The sequence below is a fragment of the Bemisia tabaci genome, chromosome 5 (assembly GCF_918797505.1).
Source record: "Bemisia tabaci chromosome 5, PGI_BMITA_v3".
Classification (NCBI taxonomy): domain Eukaryota; kingdom Metazoa; phylum Arthropoda; class Insecta; order Hemiptera; family Aleyrodidae; genus Bemisia; species Bemisia tabaci.
Window position 1 is genome coordinate 20,292,323 of NC_092797.1, and position 23,194 is coordinate 20,315,516.

At 39.3% G+C, this 23,194-nt stretch overlaps 1 protein-coding gene across 2 annotated transcripts in view; it reads right to left on the reverse strand.

Moving 5' to 3' along the window:
- LOC109044183 (probable G-protein coupled receptor CG31760) overlaps positions 1-23,194 on the reverse strand; it is a 104,760-nt gene that overhangs the window by 19,657 nt on the left and 61,909 nt on the right. For both annotated transcript variants that reach the window (XM_019061754.2, XM_072300400.1), the window contains exons 2-10: positions 22,784-22,890; positions 21,172-21,346; positions 15,092-15,506; positions 13,771-13,909; positions 9,843-9,957; positions 6,606-6,738; positions 5,644-5,797; positions 4,766-4,875; positions 803-1,017 (exon numbers count right to left, since the gene is read on the reverse strand). In XM_019061754.2, coding sequence (XP_018917299.2) covers positions 803-1,017; positions 4,766-4,875; positions 5,644-5,797; positions 6,606-6,738; positions 9,843-9,957; positions 13,771-13,909; positions 15,092-15,506; positions 21,172-21,346; positions 22,784-22,873 — 1,546 coding nt within the window. In that variant the 5' untranslated portion in view covers positions 22,874-22,890. The remainder of the gene's footprint in view (positions 1-802; positions 1,018-4,765; positions 4,876-5,643; positions 5,798-6,605; positions 6,739-9,842; positions 9,958-13,770; positions 13,910-15,091; positions 15,507-21,171; positions 21,347-22,783; positions 22,891-23,194) is intronic.

Sequence of the window (23,194 nt, forward strand, 5' to 3'; positions counted from 1 at the left end):
ATTGGCTTTTGAGTTCAATTTTTTTTTGCCGAGTTAAATTTAAAACACGTTTTGTTCAAAAGTAACGCACTTTCTCATGTTTTTCAAATATGTCACCGTGGGTCTTAGAAGCATTGTAAACAAATATTAATGAAAGTGAACGAAATTTTGTAGAGAACCGTGTTTTGTAAAAACGATGACCAGATCTACTTGAAAAAGTAAAATATGACGGAAGATTTGAAATGTCGCTAACCGAGACACGTATACTGCGCCGTGTTGAGGAAAAACGTCGTATGAACATTCCAGAGTTGCCGAATTTCCCTTGATAAAACATTTTTTTGTGACGACATTCATACATATTTTTCCTTGAAATTTTCAGATATTTGAAATCGCGTACAAAATGTTCTGAACATACTTATGGGGAAAAATATTCGAAGTTTTACCAGTGAATTTGGTTTTAGTGAAGGGAATCTGACAGCGTCTCAAAGCTTGTAGGGCGTTTTTCCTTAGCGCGACAGTATAGCTCGGTGGTTTTACCACCAATATACTAATTTTATGTGAAAAACAGTTAACTTACAGGAACGATTGTAAAATTGAACAATAGCCCCTTCCGGACGAGTAAAACCCATTCTCCGAATGAATAAGTTAATCCGTCGAACCTCTGGCGTAAGGGCGTATATCGATTTTTGCATGACCCCCAGAGAGCATAGGATTATATGTAAAGCAGGGCTAACGTGGAAATTGAGATACGCCCTTTACGTAAAAGGGGCGACGCAATCTGATAGGATGTGTATGCGATGAAATAATGGAGAAAGATCCGTACCTGCGGCCAAACTATGATCCCACCAATTGTAAGAGCACTGCTTGAAGAGAAGGCCTCTATAATCCCGGATATTTACTCCGTGTGGAGGGTCGTTGAGAGTCCATGTGGAGAGGTAAATAATGATGACGAGCAGGATAGGCACCATCCACTGGAGTAGCTGGTGGTCGGTCAACTTCACCTTGTGCGCCGACTTAACTCGATGCGTGAGCGATACCCTGCCCAACATCCGGCGAAAAGCTAGCTCAGTTGTTAAGTTCAAGGAAATGAACCTTTCATGAATTATTTAGGGTCGCCAAAAAGTTCAATCCCCATATTTCGTCGTTTCCCGCACGAAGGGGCGTAACTTCAATTCAATGTTGCCAAATTTCTCCTCGCAAATTGCATTTAAACGAGGAGAGTTTAGGGTATGTCTAACTGAAAAGTTCACTTATTATTTCTCGGATTTCATGCAAAAATCAAACAAGTTTGGACTAAAAATTGCACAGGTGCATTTTTGTTAGATAACTTAGTTGTTTAAGTCAATTTGGCGACATTGGAATGGAGTTAAGTTCCTTCGTTCGGGAGACGACAATTTATACGTTCAAGCTCTCCGGATACCTCTAGTCCTATAATATAGATGTCCGAGGTACGAAACCACGTATCTCCATTCTGGTGTTTCAAAATTCTCGCTCCTATTTTATTTTTTCGTAGAGGAACAAGCCAGTTTCATAGCTTCAAAACTTTCAAAGAATATTCTGCTAACAGATAAAAAGATTTTCAAGAAATTACGTTGACCAGTCTTCCAAAGAAAGAGCAAAGTATAACAAGAAATCTGCGATTTCACGAACGGAGGTAAGTGGTTTCGAATTTTCGCCATCGATATTCATGTATCGGTATGTTTTCTTTAAAAAAATTTACTAATTTTGAAGATCCTAGAAACAAGGATTCATCTGTTTCAAAGATGAGAACTCTTATAAGAAAAGCCACAATCTCAAATGGACCGCATGTTCTTATTTTTACACCATCCAGTTCACTGTTAATGGCATAATGTAAATTAAATGCAGTCAAGAACGAAGAAGACTTGTAGAGAGAGAGGGGGGGGGGAATCGAGAATAAAGAAAGAATTTTGAAAAAAAAACTCTTCCGTCTCTATCGCCTTTGATTTTACCCTCCGGAGCAACATCACGCCTGCAACACGCAATTGCAATAGCAGCGCGCACTCCTAAAAAGGTAAGAAAAGCCAGAACCCCTTCAATTTTCAATGTATGCAACGCGGGCATCCATAGAACACGAATAGTTGCATCATGGCAGGCGCTACTTACATCGACGCACTGCGCGGCGTTCAAGGCCTCATTGCCATGTCCCTCCCCGCCGAAAATCCGATTGAGCATTGCTTATTGTATTTTCTTCTCTACTTAAAAATAAATTATTCATGCGTATGGACGTATTTTCGATAACATGAAATAAGATAACCGAGACCAATGAAACAATTAAATGCATTCTTTTTTGGCGCGTATACGTAGTATACCGCCTTTGCGATCGTTTCGAACCCTGCTCGATACAATAACCGAGTCCCTTAGTTCCTTACCGAAAAGTGACTACCGCGAACTTCTGAGATTTTCCAAAGCGTGTAAAAAGTTTATTTATCCGTCAATAATTATGATTTAAAGTTGTTTCTCATTCTGGGGCTCTCTAGTTTATGTGCAGTGAATACCAAGAGTCTACGTTACTTGGTTTTCTTAAAAAAAGCCTAAGAGTACGACGCGCTGATTTAAAATATGCATATATAAGCAGAATCAAGCGAACTGATTCGAGGATGGCTGAGCAGGTCAGCACTCTCTGAATGAGAATTTAACTCCTCCGTTTTGTTCAAAACGTTGCTTTGACAGATCTCCACACCTCTGTTACACTTTTCAAAAGTTGGTACCCGTGCTCTGATAGTGCTGTTTATCTGACAACAATGTCAGTGTCAGCTGATATTAATATTTTTATCATATGAGGTTAATAAAAAGTTTTCAGTCAGTCTTTGACATCCTGAATAATTGTCTTGGTATTTATTTACTAATTTTACAGAATTATATTTTATTTCTTATTAAAACTAAGAAATACAGTGCAATCTGTGTAAGTGCAATCTGTGATGAGCCTCGAGACTCATTAGACCATTAGCTAAACGTGGCTCATACAGGAATCCACTTACCCCTCTCTTCCCCACGCTCCTGATCACTGCGTCGGCGTCTCGACGAACAATAGCTAATGACGGTCGCCAAGCTAGGCCGGGATCCTCAGCCCCTCGCCCAATTACTTACGCTTCATTAACCATTTCACCGTCACGCTAGGATTCGCCCAATTTTCAAAAAAAATTGTTTCGCGAGTTTTTAGCAATTTTTTCCTTACTCTCCGTTGAAACACGAATTAAAAGAGGTCTCATTCATAAAAATCGGCCAAATAGAAGAGAAGTTACAGTATTCGAAATCCGAAGAAATCAACAAAACTTCTCCAAACAAAAAATAAAATGAAGGGGGAAAAAAAGAAATGTATAAATTACAATTTAATATGATTGACCTCAGAATGTGACAAGCAATTCAATTATAAAAAGGAGAAAAAATTGAGTGAAATTACAAAAAATTAGCCTCTTGCAAGGGGCTTCCTTGTATGAGTTTTGACCTGAAGACAAGTAAATCCCGTTACATTATTAAAACGAAATTGACTCCATAGTTTAATGCCTTAGTTTCTTGAATACGATTATTTTAAGCTCTCGAAAATTTATACCAGCAATTTTACCCATGGGGTGATTTCCTGAGAGCTGATAATATCACGAATTTCTCATAGAGCCCTTCAAAAATGGCTTGCTTTTTGTGCAGCCGATTCGGCCATCAAACCGGGGTTTAAATGGAAGCTGATAATAACACAAAGCTCTGAGAAAAATTTTGAGATGAGTATAGGAACGGTTTGTAAATTACGAGGAGAGGCGGGCATTCTGTTCAGCATATCGATACATAAGTATTTTCACACGTAGAATTTAATTTTCACGTCAGGGAGTCGACATATTTTGATTTTTTCGATTTTATACGGAAAATGTATGGTTTTTCGGGATTGAAATTACTTACAATTGTTTCATGAAAAATGAATGCACCCAAAATGACTATAGCATTTTGACTTTCACATACGTGGACTCACGAAATCGATTGGTAAATTCAAAGAGTGGGTACATCGACCTGGTATATCAAGTTTCTGCAATTTTTCACGGCAAATCGGTAGATTTTCGGGATGCGGATTGCTTACTTTCAATTCATGAATGAATAAAGCATGGACATGGTTAAGCTTCTTTGCATGAAAAGACGTTTAAAATAAAAAAATCAAGACATATTTAATACAATTGCATTTATATCGAGTAAATCTCTTTTCAATAATATAACGGGATTTATAATACCGGTGATTTGGGTATTTTAGCCCCAAAATACCTTTAAATCGACTTTATCTTCTAGGAGTTCGACAGAATTTTTCCTTTCTTCGCTTAAATTTTTCCGTAGCACTTTTCTTCAAGAATCTGATAAGATTTTGCTTGAGGCAGATCAAAAAACTTAAATTTGTTCGAATAGCTTTCTAGATTCACAATACACGGTCTCGTCAAGGTGCGTCGTTGACCTTGCACTGTTGGATCGTGAATTCTCTTGTTGTGCTGCTTGCCTTTTTTGAAATCTCTGTAAATGAAAACTAAAGGGGTTGATATGTGCGAGTTAATGACGCGCCTTATCAACACATCGTGTTGGAGTTCACTGCTTGTTTCTAAATGCGGTGTTGGGAACGATGATGGATCATATTTTAGAGAGAAAGTTGCGAGCTAATGGGCATCTATGTAAGAGATAGCAAATATTTCCAACTTGCTGACACTTTGTCATATTTTAATATCTGTAACTTAAAATTTACTAAAACTAAGATATCTCTCGAATAGAAACGAATTTTATAATGATCAAAATAACACACCTCCAGGTTTTCATCAGAAGAGCAGAGTAGGTCACGCAAAATCCAAAATGCCTTAACCACTTCGTGAAGCTGCAGGAAATTTTGTCTAGCACAGGAAATATTGCTGCCATCTAAAAACAGTAAGCCATTAATTTAAAATTAGTTTCAAGCACATTTTATTTTCACAACGTGCTGTACTGTTGATTCTAGGAGCATGATTTTTTAATTTTCGTGACAGTATAGTTTTATTTCCCCCTGTTGATTTTCTTTTGGTCAAATAAGAATGTAACATGCTTATTTTATCTGATTGACGAATATTTCACTAGGTTTCAATCAGTAATGGTAAGATTATTATGTCATAAAAATATCTCTCTTAAATTTCTTTCATTACGGTCCGCCATTCATTTTCAGCCAATCCTTTATCACCAGAGCTCTAACTCACTAGATAATTCCCAAGTTTTATCCTCAGAGGCCAGCAGCGATTGGATCCCTTACATTCGCTCTCCAGGCTATAATTTTGGGTCCATTTGAATTTCGATAGTCTCTTAATGGTGTTTATGAGTTTCTACATATTAACAAATAATTTTAATTTCTACTTCCTACGCATCTTAATTTTCTTAGTTTTAAATGAGGTTTTCGGACCACAAAACGTCCCGGTATTTTGAATGACTATAATTTGGTGTTATGGTTACTGGCAATGTTTTTCTGTCGGGCTATTTTCTTGGCCCATGAATATCTATACAAGGTAGCAAAAGGTGTACGTTTAGCAATCACCCTTTTTGTTACAGACTGTTACGTGTGTGCCTGAAAAGCGTGCTGCGTCTTCTTCGGACGATTGAAGTGCCAAGACATAAAAAAATCATACCTGCAAACATAAAGAAAATTGTCTTGAAACGAACCTCTAAATACATGATAGAGCATCCAAAGAGCGTAATGCTGAGAAAAACAGGACTGGCAACCTTGAATACTTTTACTTTTCGATTTTTATACACGAATCCGATTAAACACAGAGAAAAGAGGGCGCAAAATATTGATATACTCAGCAAAGTTATCCTGCGACAAACAAAAGACACATACGTTTAAAGTGATATGAGACATTACAATTTCCTGGTGCATTAAAAATTGAATCTGTCACAAGAAAATCACCAATTCTAAGCCACATGGAAATGATTATTCCGTACACTCTAAAAATTGATCAAAAAGATTAGTCTCTTACAGATAAAGAAAAGGGAGCGCGAAGAGGAAGAAAAAAAGAAAAGGAAGTATTTGAAGAACAATAAAAAAAATTGAGAGAAATAGTTTCTTGAATTGGCAAATACATATTGCGTGGATCATACTGTATCTGTGCACTTCTATTAAAGGCGTGATTCCTTTAAGGGGCCGTCCCTAAATTACGTAACGCTCTAGAGGGGGAGGGAGAGGGGAGAGGGGAGGATTACGCCATTATGTTTTTACGTATTAAAGGATAGGAACCTACTTCATAAAAGCGTTACAAGGGGGGGGGGGGGGGTCAAAAATGCCAAAAAAGTGCGTTATGTAATTTAGGGACGGACTCTAATGGTAACTGCCGTACTATATAAATTAAAATGTTCATTATCATGGGAATGTGGCATTAAAGAAGCTAAAAGTAACCATGAAGTTAACTTTTGAAGCCTCAGATGATAAAAATATCTTTTCATACGGCACATCCCGAACTTACGGGAACACACTTGAATGAAATTCAATTGATTTTTAGAATGGTGTACCTATGCAATTATGCAGATCACTAATAGGAAGTTTGCGGTCGGAAATTGGAATGAAATGGAAGGATTTTGAACAAAAAAGTGAGGAGTTTTTAAGCAGAGCACGATCTTTTTCTTACCTGAAGGGCCAATTGTAAGGAGCTAGACAGGGGTCAGAACTTCGACACGTCTCACAGCCGGCAGCACACGGTTTACAAGTAAAGTTCAATCGGTAGCCTTGACTCAGGTTTTTTTCGTACTCTGCCCACGCTTCTGAAAAAAACAACAAACTTTCTTGATTCTCCGTAAGTTAAGAGCTTTAGCTTCATTCTCATTGTTGTGAACTACAGAATACTTTTCTCCTTTGTTTTTTAATGCGAATAACTCGTATCCTAAACTCCGGTGACTTCACCACATTTTAGATTTCTGGGAGCAGAAAATATGTACCTATAGAGAGTACCTTGTGAGTAGATTATACTAGGGGGCTACGCCCCCTGGCCGCTACGCGGCCCAACCCCCCGAAGGCGCTCCGCGCCATCAATGGGCCGCTTCGCGGCCCTATTTTTACCCTCCTATCAGTTTTAGTTTTATTTTCCCTCTAAAAATTACGATATGAGATATACTTTAATTTTAAACTTCACCTAAAATTTCTTTAAAATTAAAAGGACGCGTTTTGGAATGACTGCTTGATGAAATATTGCAGTAAAACAATGAACGATGATAAGGGGTAATAATTTATAATATTTAGTTTGGGAATCGAACCCACACCGAGTTAAGAATGGACGCCTTCGACGTCTTATAGACGACTCGGCCACCGCTCGACGTTAGATTGCAGGAGCGAATCTTGTGTAGATAAATGTAGAGTTGATGCGCAGGCTACACATCCACTGCGCAACCTCTTCGACCACTGCGCATCCTCCCGCGCATAGCGGTAGCAGTCCCGGAGCATTCTGTAAATTTACTCACTTTTATAACGTGATTTTAAAAAAACCTGGTCCTATTTCCAAAATCTAATTAAAGCGGGCTCATCTAGGGCCAATTACCTGACGATCTATGCAAGAATTCGCAACTTTACCACGAAATATAAAAAAACCTGGTTCATATTTTGAAAATCTGAAAAGAGTTGGCTAATCTAGAGACAATTGCCCGTCGATTGCCGCAAAAATCATGAAAATCGGCCCGGTAGAAGGCTGGAACTAAGCGTCACCAGTTACGCAAAATTAGGAGGTCTCGGAGCTTATAGTATAGATGTTTCGTCTGTGTAATGTTCTTATGAAATCGCAGCAACGTCACAGAATTCTATTCACTTTATTACCTATGTGAAACAGGTAACGAGCATTATTTACAGAGAAAAAAATTATAGAAAAGGAGGGAAAATAAGAACACGGATAAGAAAGCGAATAAGCAGGAAAAGAGAGGAGAGATGAAGAGACAGAGAAGTATCAAATAAAAAACGGAAGGAAGTACACTAATAAAAATGTTTGTGTTACTTTTGGTAATATTTGGTTAATACAGGTGGTGAAACACGAACCGACTCAAATTTTGGGTTGATTTTGGTATTTTGCGGTAAATTTAGCGCAAAAAATAATGGAGAGACTGTGAAGCCCCAGAGTGAAACGGAGGCTTGGGTTATTTTGTGTTTTACTTTCAATACCAGCAGAAAATGTCAGTCACTTTTCCTTACCATATAGAAAAAAGGGAATATAAAATCGATGACAGAAAATTGGGAAAGGGGGAGACAATAAAAAGGCGGAGATACGAAGAAGAGGATGAAAAAGTCAAATAGTTCATGCTATTTCTTCCAACGTTTTTGTTTCACAGCATTTTATGTTTTTGTCCAGAAGGCACTCATCAAAGAAGTGACAAGGTTCATATTCACTTCATTTTTAAATGAAAAAATGCTCTGCTCTTGTATTAGTTACCGTAAGATCTAGAGAAATTCAAATTAGTTTAATTGATTCTTAAGCATTGTCAACAAATGAGACGATACGGTTTTTTTCTCTGCGGTCGAAAGAAACTCTCTATGCCTGAAGTGCACTCTATTTAAAGATTTCAGTGGTATCCTATTAACAGCAAAAGAGGGTTCAAAGTGACGACGAAGCCGAATTTTAAAAGCAGGGTCCGTTAAGAGCCGACGCATAAATTCAGCGAGGGGAGCCCTTCAATTAGTCTAAACGCTGCAGAATACCCGTCACGATTCCCTGTATACATCCCGTAAAAAATAAGCTGACGCGAAACAAGAATAAATTTAATTATAATGGAAATAGCTTGAAAGCTTCCTTTAGACATTCAATTTTGTGGCAAGCAGAGCACCCTTTCATTTTCCCAGCTTCCATTGCCCATAGTGAGGTCGAGAAGAGATGAAATTCAGATTCATTTTTCCTCATTTCGTCGGTTTGTTTCGAGTTCCCTTCCGTTATGGCAATTTCAATTATTCTAGTTTTATCAGCAGCCAACGCATCGCAAGAAAAGTCGCTAAAAATTCCCGTAAGAAAATACAGTCCAACAGTTATTATCATCACTGTCACTTTTCCTCCAGTGGCGAGACGTGAATGATAGACTATCGATATTTCCCCATTAGAAGCTATGGTAGAGAATCGAGTATTAAGATGTTCGATGCGAACAGATCAATCAATAGCAGATTAATCGATGTATCGCGAAGCACGCCACGCCACCGTTTTCCTCTCCGACTTAAGAGTAAAACTTCAGAAAATTTTAAGCTTTGGAAGTGGAAGATACCTTCCGCACCTCCATCCATAAACATGTTTATCGAGGTCATAGATTATGGTCTGTGTCGTAAAACAGAATTTGTTCATCTAAAGTAAAATATTTTTGAGGTTTTTGTATGATTTTACTTTCGTTGTGTTTTTTGTCCATTTTTTTTCCTGCTCAATGATCGATTTTCTATTTCAGAGATACTTTCAACAATGAACGCTTTGTACAACCCCCTTTAGCATGATTATGTTATACGCTCTTATTTTCAAATACACATGAACTCTCTTGATTTTTTTTGCGACTAGAAGTTTTAATCAGTCATTCAGAAATACCTACTTCACTTATAACGCCAAAGCTGCCCATTCACCTATACTTCCGGTCAAAAACTGGACCCTTAAAATCCAATTTGACTTATACATACTAAAGGACAAAAAGGAGGAGGGGGTGGGGAGACACTGATACTATGCTTCATTTGCGATTCCGGTGTCTCTCTTCTCTTAAAACTCATTCTTTTATAACGAAAGTAACCCGATTATAAATACTGTCGTCTAGCTATAAGAAATTATCTATTGAAAATATTGTTCTCAATTTTTAATTATTTTCAATAAAGGAACTCTAAATAATAAAAAAAGGACAGAATGAACAGAAAAAAATTCTCTTACCTTCAACCAAAACCCCCTCAAATCCGCTCTGATGAGACAAAGAGTAAAATCCCGGTTTGCAGTGGCAGCTGTATGATCCAGTCATCCAACCCTGGCTGCTTTCGTGTGGTAAACACTGAAAAATATTGTCAAACTTCAAATGCCTTGGAAGATTAAAAATCAATTTTTTACTCTGCTAGAGTCTCAACTTGTCTAAGGCCTTGTCTCAACGGGACGTTTTCATGGGACTTTTCCCAAGTTCGAATCGCAGGAATGAAACTTCTGGGATTTTTCCCAGTTACCGTCTCCACGGGACGGGGCTCTTTGCAGTCCTGCGACTAATTTGCGCGGGAAGATAAATTAGTTAAAGTCGAGTATTTGACCGGGATTAAAATAAAAATTGCACTCAATTGACAATTAGACACATTTTTTAACTAAACAAACATGAACAATGTAGTAATGAATAAAATATCGCACAATTCGTTTACACTTCTTCTTCTTCTCTCAGTGGGTCCTAGGGGTACAAGTACCATACTTGGTACTGGGAAAAATATTGATTAACTCAATATTTTTCCCAACTTCGTAAGTGAGATTTTTCCCTGGGACAAATCTCGCGATACGGCTCGTGGAGACAAGGCCTTACAATATTTAATTTATGATCGTCGAAACCACACCAAATTCAAAGGGATTTAAATATACTGAACTTAAATAGAGGACCACTTCGTCCGTCCCGCATCCACTTCACGCCGCAGCGCGGCGCGGCGTACTGCCAGCGCAAAACGCGCACTGGCGCCTACAAACCTAAGGTGATACACTACGCATTGCGCAATGCTTGAAGTATCCCGTTAGGTTTGTAGGCGCCAATGCGCGCTGGCCGCCCGTCCGCCACGCCGCGCGCCGTGCCGTCAGCTGGCTTTTGGTATCGCACGAAATTGAAGGCGATTTTCCACGACTGCTTTATCATTACCACACTCATCAAAAACAAGAGGAAATGTACCCATAGGGCAGTAAGCAATGTAAAGACTGAGAAGTTTACAAATAGGGGTCTCGGAGAACGAGGCGCATAAATGTAGTTTTTGAAAAATTGAGATATTCATGAACTCAACTAAAACTAGTTTGAAAGTATATTCTGTGAAAAATCCAACTTTAAAGCATCAAAAAGTGAATTTAAAGTTCTAATAAGGCTTCATGTGATTTTGAAACTCTACACCCATATTTCTTGAAATAGCGAAATCTGCACTTATGCGCCGCCGTGTCCTCCAAGGCCCCTCAAATATACTCCCAAACCAAACACTTGCGCTACACCCTGACAAATGGATCGAATTGAAAACTGGTGATAATGTTTGTTTATTGCGGTGAGCGACTACCCAGCGTCACCTCATCCATTACAAGTCGACATTTAAGCCAAGTCAAAGTAATATCTAATTTAATTGAAAATTTGTTTCGAGTTCTCTAAAAAAAAGTGTAATAGAAGACGTCATTGCCTGTGTGTATATCGTCACCCTCCGGCTAAAGTATCACAAGCGTCATGCGACGGGTAAAAATTTCCGCCGCCATTTTATATTTTTACAAAGACATTTTTGATTGAATCTAATTGAAGATTTCACTGATTTTTAACGGCAGCACGAAGAGAATTCAGTGGAATTTTCGGACAGCTCCGTTGAACAATATCTCTGTAAAAAATAAAAAAAATGGCGGTGGAAATTTTTAAATGTCGCATGGTGCTTGTGATAATTTGGCCGAAGGTGACGATGTGGCATCCTCAATTCACATGTCTCGTAATCGAGAAAAAATTACAAATCTATGAAAAAATTTAAAAACCAGCTCCGGTGTTTCCAATTTTTGTTCTTGATTAATCTTTTAGAGGAGAAACGACGCAACAGACACGCAATTTTCACAGCATTTTCTTCTAACCTAGTAAATTTAATTTCTCAAAGATTGTGGTGATTATTTTTCCGACTAATAATTACGGTGCCGTATGATATAATATCTGCAGTGATACACACCATGATATAGACCGCGTTAAACAGAAAGGAACCAAGTCACATCAGCTATTGCCAAATTTGATCGGGCAATTTAATTTTTTATATGAAAACGGTTGTGCGGATTTTCGTGAAAATTTCAATGAATTTTCTCCATAATGCAAAGCAAATTCCTTAAAATTTTCAAAGGAATCCGCACAAACGTTCTCTCGTAAAAAATCAAATTCCCCTGTTAAATTTGGCAATAGCTGATGTGGCTGGGTTCCTTTCTGTTTAACGCGGTCCACACGTGATCTTTGAGTTTAACCAAAAGTATTTCTTAGACCTCACTGGAAAAAAAAACACATTGGATTTAGAGTCAAGACTCTTAAAAACATTGACAAGAAAAAAGACTCTTGATTTAATCAGATTTTTGCTGAGATCAAAAGGAAATTCGCTCAAATTAAGAGGCTTGGTTCTTGATTTAAGCAAAAATCCGATTGAATCAAGAGTATTTTTTCTTGTCGATGTTTTTAAGAGTCTGGACTCTACATTTAATGTGTTTTTTTTCCAGTGCTTGTAAATGAGCGAGTCAAAAGTCCCTTTCAAACTACTCAGTTCCGTAATCCCCTAAATAAAAAAATTGTGTGGGTTTTGCCGTTTTGACTGTTGCAAAGTCTTGCAGCGAGACTCCGGATGACGGCGAAAATTGCCTTGAAAAAACCGGACACGATATCAGAGCGGTTGAGGAGAGGAAATTGCGGGGAAGACGCGACCGTTAATCTTTCAAGATGTGACAAGACAAGTCTGACGAATTAACTCCACTTCATTTGTTTCCGGGATGAGTAAAAGCTTTTACCGGAGCATCACGGAGCGCAAGGAGCAGATGCACTGACAAATTTGCACTCAGCGTTTTGCTAAATCGCAGTCTGGAAATTTATATAAACTTACGTACGAAAACGCACACCCCGAAATCCTGCGCCAACTTACAAGCGTATATAAATATCTTAAACGAAACTCACTTCCTTCCCGGAACGAGACTCCGCTATTCATCACGATATAATGGAAAATTGATTACGTTTCCCCACCGCGAAAGAAAGGGTTGTCGCCGGATGGGACTTGGTAACATTTTTCTTGTATCCACCGACTGAAAGCTTATGTTTCAATCCTCCATCAGACCAAACGTAATTTATCATCCCATCGCGCCTTTGAAGTCGCGGGGTGAAAATTGTATTTTGTACGTCTTGACTTTTCCACGATCGCATCTCATTTTCTGATGTCACCTCACTCGCGAGAAATCTGTGTGGGTTTCGTTCTCCCCTTTTTTTTAGAGAGAGAGAAAGACTGTATAAGATCTCTCATTCGTTAACTAGTCACGTGATTTTAGATTTTATGATATTGACAACTCTATGATAATGAGAATAGACCATCATATCGGGTGAAAATTAAATACCCCCGTGTTTCCTCGTTTAAGTTTCACGCAAAATCGGGTGTCCTAAAAATGTCAAAACTCCACTCATGAGGTAAGAAGATTGCGTTTTTTGTGTACGCCAATTCATATTTCGTCCACAAAAAAGAGGAAAAACCAAATCGAGCTCTAATTAATTTCAGTATATTTCACGACGAGAAACCTCTTTCGGTGAGCTGAATTTTTAATGAAACGTTTAGAAGAGGAGACATACCTATTTCAAACGCACGATATTGTTATCAATGATTAGTTTGACTTACATACATGTTGGTTTTTTCAGGACAGGAGCAAGAGGTTTTGCTTTTGACTGATTGATTTCTAACTTAAAAAAGGAACAAATGTTGTTTTTCACATGTCAGCTTCTTTTGGAAGTTTTTGGTGCATTCGACGTATAATTTACGTCACAGTATAAAGAAACGCATATAGGGGTCCATTGATTTCACCCGAAAAAGAATTTTAGTAGAAAACAGCAGATCAGTTTGGAGACTGATTGAGCTGAGTGTGTTGAAGTTACACTTACGTAAGTTGTATCATTGTGGCACTTATGACTTCCCAAAAAAACGTTCATCTGCTCTGACGACGTCGAATGGAATGGTGACTCACACTGATCTAATTTCAGGTCTGAAATATCCACGTCAAAACTAAGAAACTCTCGGATCCTGAAATACAGAATCACAGTAAAATACCAAGATTAATTTTAAAAAAAAACAAACAAAGTGTTGACAAAAAAACCGAAGTAATCGGGTCAGTTAATTATTATTGTCATAAAAGACTCAGAATGTTCTTGATAGTCAAGGGAGGAATAGAGGCTGATGTTCAATCCAAAAAATATGAGGAGAATCCTGAAGCATTTAGAAAATGTCATTAGGGGGATACAACATCACTCCTCTTCCGAAAAAATTGGGAAATATGATGGTGAGAATTCGATTTCATTTTTACTTCCCAAATTTTAAAAGATTCATCTCAGCGAGAGTCCATCTCTAGAGTCAAACTCTCCATGCAAAAAGATAGGTAGCAAATGCATTAACAGAGTTGCCACTTTGTTTGGGAACTCCATAACTGAAAACACGGCAACTCTGTTAATGTATTTGCTTCCTATCTTTGCATGGAGAGTTTGTCTTGATATAGAGGTAGATTCTCAGGATAGCGTGCGATAACTCCTTTATTACGTCCTCGACTTCGAGAGCTTTTTTTCAGCTTTCTAGTTCGTTTCAGAGAAAAACAGTGGCAATATCGTGTTTCTTGCAGAATTTTACGAAAGTCAAAGTACGTAAGTCGCAAATCCCTCACACGTGCAAGAGCTCCATTCTGACATTCTAAGAAAAAACGCCGTATGAGCCTTCAGGCGTTGCCAAATTCCTTCAGGCAAATCATTAATTTCCAGGAAACTTTGTGAATAGGTTTCCCCCAAGTTCTCAGATAATTTTAGGTGTAATTTGATCTGAAGTGTATAAAAATTTCCAGGAAAAACATTCATAATTTTCCTCCAAAATAAACATTTTATCGAAGGAAATTTCACATCTTTCGAATGTTCACACGGCGTTCTTCCTCAGTACGGCACTGCCGTGCTAAGGAAGAACGCCGTATGAACATTCGAGAGTTGCCAAATTTCCTCTCAGAAAATGGTTATTTTTGAAGGAAGTTGCGAATATTTATCCTCGAAATTTTCAGGAACTTTAGGTGGTATTGCGAACAAAATTATCTGAGAAATTGGAGGGGAAATATTTACGAATTTTCCAGAAAATTCGTGATTTAGGGAAGGAAATTTGGCAACGCCTGAAGGTTCATACGGCGTTTTTCCTTAGCACGGCAGGGCAGTAATGGTCATCAAGAACACCTACCCTTGCTTGGACGAAGGAAGGAGAACACTATATGAGAGGAGCCACTTGCGTTTGGCGCAAGAGTAATATGGGAACGTCCACCACCCCCTGGTGAAGGACTCGGTGGTGTAGGACATGAACTTGCGTCTCTTGAGCGGCCCTAGGGGTAGGACTCCATCGTAGTCGGACCCTGGGAGGAGTCCGTTGTCGAACCATTCGCGGTCGGTGGGCACCAAGCCGTCCAGTCTTGTCGCCGGCCCGATGTGATCCTCCCCATTGGACACGACCTCCATGCGCTCGCTCACGAAACGGTTCCAGCTGATGATGTCGCGGATGACGGCGTCGGTCTCCGAGGAGTTGGCGCTGGCGGAGAGAACCCGAGTTGCTGTTAGGTGCTGGTCCGAGATCAGTAGGCTCTCAGCGATGGTGTGTAAATCTGAAAATTTCATCGTGGGCATCAGTGGAGGCCAGCGAAAGTGCCTTCAATTTTGGAGTATGCAAAACGCACATCCGTAGAACAGGAATAGTTGTATCAAGGCGCCTGAACCAACTCACAATCGTGGAGTATTTCGACGGCGTCAGTCCGCAATCACATATCTCGTTTGCGGTGTCTGAAAATCTCCGCCTCTATGTTAAATTTTTAAAGGAGAACAAATTGACATCCTTCCTTGAAGTTTTTGCAGAATTTTCTTCGCACAGAGAAGAAAAATCACGGCAATTTTAAAGAATTGCCGTTGAGTCGTTTTCCGTTTAAAGAATAAAGTATGACAGGAAGTCTGCGACGTCGCAAACCGAGTTATGTGATTGCCGACTTTCACCGTCGATTTGTAGGTTGATACAAGTATAATAATCGATTTGTATCGATCATTCTAAAAACGACTTAAGCGACAGAAATTATAATAAGAGAAAAACAGTAAAATGCGTTTCCATCGATCCGTTTTATATTTCAGAGCTCTGAACTACAAACGCGATGAATTATTTGCTCACATCTAATATATAAACGAGAAGGCCGTACCTGTATTTCCGTGACGGTTTGTCGTAACGGTTTGGTACTTACTTGTGCCATTTTGTCCTGTTCTACCTTCATAATCCATACGATCTATAACATGGTCCGACTTCTATAGTTTCTAATTTTATTCTCATGTTTTCATTTCTGGCGCTCAAGTCTTTTTGAAAATGTCCATACTCAAGCGGATCTGAGCGGTACTACCAAATATAACTTTCACACCCAGGAAAAATAGCATCGCAGGGTCTAAAAAATACTTTGTGTTTGGGCAGACTACCTCACCAAGAATTACATCATGTATAATAGAGTTAAATGGAGAGAAAAGCACTTTTGTCAACTTCTGGAAATGCCACAAGGTATCAGGCTTATCAAATATTATGCCCTTGTTATTGAATCTTCAGTCCTTACTTTGCAGCACAATATAAACACAAGGTTTCAAGAGAGATTTCCTCTTCAATCCTCTATAATCTTTGGTGTGAACGAAGTTTTTCGATTTTCAAGTCCGACGTTTCACAACGGCCTTCTTTTAAAACGGCGAACTGATAACAATAATTTCTTGATGTACACTGAAACAAAAAGTTACGGGCTCAAAAGCCGAAAGTTCCGGGTGCTGAAGCCGTAGCTCCGACTGCTCCGGATGCTACACCCGGAATTTTCGGCCTCTGAGCCCGGAACGCGGACGGTATGTCCATACAGCCCTTAAGTCCGGCTCCCACGGCCGGAGTTTTTATTTTCAGTGTAGAAACAAAACGTGGGGAGAATCAGAAAGTCCCCTTAAAGTTGCCTCACATCGATGGCTGAAAACTTGAATAATTAATTCTTAGCTGAAGGTCAGCCGTAAGGGGTAAATGAGCGTCTGGTGTGGAATTTGACCGGGAGAAAGGCGGCGGGTCCAACGAGTGAGTGTTGACTGTTGATTGCGTCTATTAATCAACACTAACAATTGCTGGATCTGGGTTCAAGCTTTAAAGCTCCCACCTTCCCCTCCTCCGACAGCACATCATACGCCTCACGTATCTCCCGCCGATCCCACCCCCTCCCACTTCGCCACCCGATACCCCTCACCCCCCGACCGCAACCCCACGAAACTCGAATAGTTAGCGCAACAATGTGCCCCCTTCCCCCCTCTGTACCTGCGCCCGTGTATGCTCCGTCCCTTTTCACGCCCGTTTAGTCGGGACTCGGGAGGATGGGGCATTGTTCATGCGAGGCGGTATTGGCAGCTTCTAACGGAGGAAACTCGGGGAAATTTAGTATCGGAGTCTACAGGGTGTCTCGTAAGGCCTCGGTCCTTAATAACGGGTTATAATGCGATGAGAGATGGCTTGACAAAATTAGCCTAGATGAATGAAATTAGAAAATTTTAGTAATTTAATTTATTTGATGATAGCGTTTGCCGAAATGCATTGGTACGTTCGATTAAATTAATGATATTTTGTAATTTCATACATCTAGGCTAATCTTGTCATAAGTCATATCTAATAGATGCAATAATACAGAATTACAAGAAATTGATAAAATATGATTAATGGAGAATTTGCACGAAAAAAAGTTTTGCTTCATCTGACAATACTGAGTCGAGTCCGCATTATTATTCATAATTTTTTTCTGGTTTGAGAAAATGTAGAAAAATAGATTAAAAAATGAGAGAGTATACCGTATAGCTTTGTGACGTCATCAGGTGCCATTTCCCGATGGAAAATTTGCAAAAACAAATTTTATTGCTTTCTCTGAGAATGCTTTATGAGCTGAGGTCGAATGCTTTCATGATTTTCTCCTCAAATGGTAAACATGTAGTAAAATGGATTTAATTTTGAGCAAATTTGCCGCCTTGTGACGTCATCTGGCGATATTTCCCATCCAAACACACGTATTTTAGCAGATTAGGTTATTTTATCATATTTCCTCCAATAATTGTTCAATTTAGAAACCAAGGATCCTCGTGCTCAATTCTCTTAGTAGTTTCATTTTGAACATGAGATTTAAAAGAATATTACTCACCTGCAAATTCATCGTGAAACACATGTATTTCAGCATTTCAACGATGTTACTCGCAAACCACGTATCTTAGTGACATTGCAGACTTCCAGTCATGTTTTATTCTTCAAGTAGAAAACTTTTCAAAGTCGATTCCTCAAAAATTCCGTGAATTTTTTCTCTGTGCAAAATACGGCACGCATTGAGTATTTTCACGCGCAGAAACGCCTTCAGATATATTAACGAGCAAAGCGCAACGCAACGATATGTTCTTTTAATGTTGGATAAGTTGCAGGCATGCTTAAATGAAGGCGCTCTGCAGAGACTCCGAACTTACATCAATCGGGTTTGTCAGACTCAGAATCCTCGTTCTCAGTACGTCACGCTACTATTTCAATTCCGAATCAAGACAGAAAGAGATATTTCATGAGAAAACTTTGCTTGAGAATCTCAAACATTACATTAAAGTTTGAGAACTGTCTTCCTGAGTTTGGAAAAAGCTTACTTTTTTCCCGAGGATACCTCTCGTCGTACATGTTCAATTTTCCACCTCTTGATTTATCGAGGGGTCACCAGTCGCAATGGCTAATGGCTGTGGTATGGACGATTATTTGTGTGAACTTTTGGGTATATTTTCAGAAGGAAAACTACTTCTAGCTGGAAGTGTTCCATAAAAATACAATTTTGTGGGATGTAATATTCGAACATGCCACGCCCCCCTCCCTCTAGAAAAGGCACAAAATCTTGCGAAGTATGACATTGGAAGATTGATGCTATTAATTTATAGTAAGATTTTTAGTGTGTCTCACATTTTCTCTCCCTTTTTTTAATTGGAGATACATGTTTTTATACAGCCGTCAGGCCGCCCAACCGCTGGTTTCTCAAATTTTTCAACGGCACAATCTACCAATCTGTTTCAAAAGTATGCCGTTCCTCATATTCTCAAACGGAAAAAATATTTGATTATTTAACTTTTTTTCAAACAACCGCAGCATACATAGGTATATCATTCCTCAGCTCAAAGAGGTATGACTGCAATCGCGATGATTACATTTTTTAGAATCGAAAAAGCACTATCCGAACAGAATAATGTCTAAAGCTTGTCACTGATACACTCGGAACTACTTTTTAGTTATTCTTTGAGGAGAAAAAGAGGGGGCTTCAGTCCAATAGAGAAAAATATTGATCAGAGAGATGAAATAATTGTATATACATCCTGTATACACCGCAGTCGCATTTTGCAACCAGGGAGGCTCTGTTTCGTCCCTCGTGCTTTGCTAGTTTAATCGATCACTTTCATCGTTGAGAGCTGAAAGGGCGAAAAACGGCTTTGAAGATCTCCCCCTGCGAGTGAATTTAATTTCATACCTCTTGAGAATACACAGACTTCATGGAAAGAAAAATTCATCATATATTTAGGTGTACTTTTTGTAGATTTTTAAATCTCAGATATTCAAAACAAAGTGGCAAAGGAGGGGATGAAATTTTAATCCTGGGACTTCAGATGAAAGGAATGTATCTGTTCGAGGCTCTCCCATTTTCCCTCTATTTTGCTGCTTATTTTTTACTTCTTTTTTTGTGATTAATCTTGGTGATTTAAATCACTCGTCCTGGCTTGAGAGAGATTTAAAAAAAAAGTCTTTCGCGTAAAACTATCTGCGAAGACTCCGCCTATTCAAGCAACGCATATTAAATTGATTAAAACACCAACATTAAAAGTATGCACATTGCCTGTATAAGTATAGATGACTATATTAAAAAAATGTCCCTCTTAATTCCAACGATTAAAAATCTCCGATTAATATTTGAATTTGGTAAGAGAAAACAATAATATTGAATCATAGGAGGAACGCATAACGCCTAACGCCGAACGCCTAACGCCTAACACCTAATGCCTATGAGGAGTTCGCTACCCTCCCCCTCGCACACTCCGAAACCCACGTTCCACCCTCCATCCCTCCAGCTTTCTAAGTGCATGTAACGCTGCCGTGCCAAGGAAGAACGCCGTATGAGCCCTCAGATGTTGCCATATTTCCTTCAATAAAGGTCAAATTTACAGGGAAAATTGTGAATACTTTTATACAATATTTTCAAAAAAATTTTGTTCACGATTTAATCTATAATATTTGAAAATTTCGAGGAAAATTATGCAGAGCTGTCCTCACAAATACATGTTTTATCCGAGGAAATTTGGCAACTCTCGAATGTTCATACGGCGTTTTTCCTTAGCACGGCAGAATGGGCCTATTGCAAACTTCAGCTGGAGCCAAAAGAGGAGTTGTAGCATATGAAAATGGCTAAAAAACCACGATGAAGGGATCCAAAAAGTCCGAAATACACTCTTAACTTCAAAATCTGCCGATTGAGCACATGGGAGAATCTCATGAGCGCCGCCGCTCGCGGTCCACTATGGTCCAAAACTCAAGTATAGGAAGAAATAAGTCGGCCAATAACTGAAAGATCACGTAAGTTTTGTGTGTGATGTTTTTTTAGTAGCTAATTCCGAATTTAATGTTAAATTGGCTACACTCTAACATCCTGACCTATTAATTGTGGGCAAATTTATGACACGCTGCCGCTAACAGCTCGAAAAGCGCACTGACGCCTACGAACCTAAGGGACACTTCAAGCATTGCGCAATGCGTGAGGTAGCCCTTTTGGTTCGTAGGCGTCAGTGCAAGTTTCGCGCTGGTAGCACGCCGCAGCTCGGCGCCCCAGACGGGCGGGTGGCGAACGATCCCTGGCAAAGAAGCTCCTGCATCGGTTTTTTTTATTTTTTCTTTTTGACGCATTTTTTTAATTTTTGACTTTTAAAATTACCCACTGGTCGTGTGCTCTTGTGAAGTAATAAGTAAACTTAGTGTAATAATGTAAAGCAGGTCGTGCGCCATGCGCGCTGCGGACGGCGCACGGTCGGCTCATGAAAGTCTCCCCTGTGCTCTGTCGATTGTAAAGTATATGGTTTTTTTTTTTAAATTTCCTGCTTCAAAAACGATACTACGGCACGGATGAACAACTCGTAAGAGGAATCGTTCCATCCAATCCTCGTGATTAAACAGCGAATCCTTACTGCATGTGAAAGAGCTTTCGAGTGTTATTTGGAAGAGGACAGGCTTACTTGGGTGAGAGAATTGGCCTTTCTTGAGGATGAGGCTGAAGAGGTCAGCCTTTTTCCGGGCCGTGTCGTAAGGGTGCGTGCTGATGGGCGCCGAGAGGATGACGTGCTCGTCCGATTCGCATTTCGAGCCGGCGTTCACGTCCCTGATGGCGCGTAACGAGGCCTCCACATCATCCTGTCAAAGCATACACATTATAATCAAATTCCTGATCCTCATAACTTGACGGCCCATCGCCATACTCTATCCATACATACGAAAGTCAATCTAATCTGCCGTGATGGCGAAGAGAGAAGTAAGTTTCAGATTGTCGAAATCGAGTTCCCTTCAAAATTTGTCTAAACTCTTTTAGATGAAATGACTGAAATTGCTAAAACAGCGAAATTCATCTTAATTGTATCAAATGAAGACGTATGAGAGAGCCGTGAGTGCGCAAAAAATGACGTACTTTTATATAGGTAAGACAGCAGTAAGTGAAAATTTTGCTCTAAAGAGCCAATGAAAATAGTGCTTTCAAGTAAAGTGCCGCAATATTCTGCGAATTTCTGACCTGAAAATGCGTTAGTTGTGTCCAAAACGGAACCACGAAAGCACGCAGAAGATGTTACTTACGGCTTTCTTACTGAACAATAACCTAACATGAAAATGGAAAATAACTTGTATATGTAATAGAAATAAACTCACAATTCATTTCTAATCATGCATCCAAACGATCTCTGGGAGTCTTTCGGACGTTTAGTAAAAATTTGATAAAGAACGAAGGCTTTTTTCAATAAAATTTTCCGGTCAGTAGCTTCTGAGCCCGTTTTCTCATAATTTCATTTTTGCACTTACTGCTCTCTTCGCTATCACGTCAGTAATGTCCCTGCACAATTTAATCATAAGGCACTTGAATCGGACGTATTTCTGCTAAACGGAGCTACGACAGACGAGTGGGAAAGATGGGGTGTGCTCCAGAAAGCTGGATAAACAATGTACTCGTAAAAGTGGGCGTGATTTTCTTCGGAGATTTGGATAAGTAAGCGGGATTTTATATTCTACCAAACGAAACTAAGCGCCAACTGCATACGGCACTCGTGAGCCATGGGCATGTGACAGGGGCGTTGCATGTGGACAGGACTCGAGTTATAATAACCCAACACCGATCTCCTCGTCGTCACTCGTCTGAGTCGTCGCCGCTGACGTCACTGGCGCTTTATAATTCCAATTCATTCTTACGGCCCTCAACTCACGAGCACACTCCTCCTCTTCCACCTGTCTCTGGTTCCGTTTGACAGAAATACGTCCAATTTCAGGGTTGAAGCTTATCAAAGGGAGAGATTAGACGTGATATAACAAATTTACATTTTTCTTATATTTTGATAAATGTTTTTGCACCTTTTAGCGCCCTAAAAGAAAATATTGACACACAGAGGATCACTTTCATCCTCAGCTATGAAATAACCCACACAAACACGACGACGTTAAAAAAAGATGGATTTTTACGAGCTCTGAAAATGTATTAGGGAAAGGAATTGAAAATAAGTGCAACTGAAATAGTTTTAAATAATTTTTAAGGTAGTTTTCGTTAATGGCTATTGGAATAAACACGCTCAAGCTAAAGAGGTGACAAACCTTAGTTGAGGTTAGGAGGAAATCCTCTGCAGTGGAACGGAAGATAAAACATAAAAATAGGACCAAAATGGCCCTAGGCTCTTCCATCATACGCCCATGTTAGAGATCTGTAACACAAGAAAAAGGAGCACAAAATTATTAAGAGATATGATAAGTACAAAGGAGAATGAATTACCAACAAAACTATCTGAAAGGTCTGAAACACTACCTACTACCTGACTTAGGAAGTGAGCCCATCCAACATATGGGCGCTTAAGATAGACTCTGAAAATGAATAATAAATTAAACCTTGCCATAGAAAACGTACAGAACTCTTCAGAAGACTTTAAAGAACCACTTAAATTGATAGACATCCTCGAAGAGGTGGACTGAGACGACTTGTATTAATTTTTTGTCAGCCATTCCACAAAG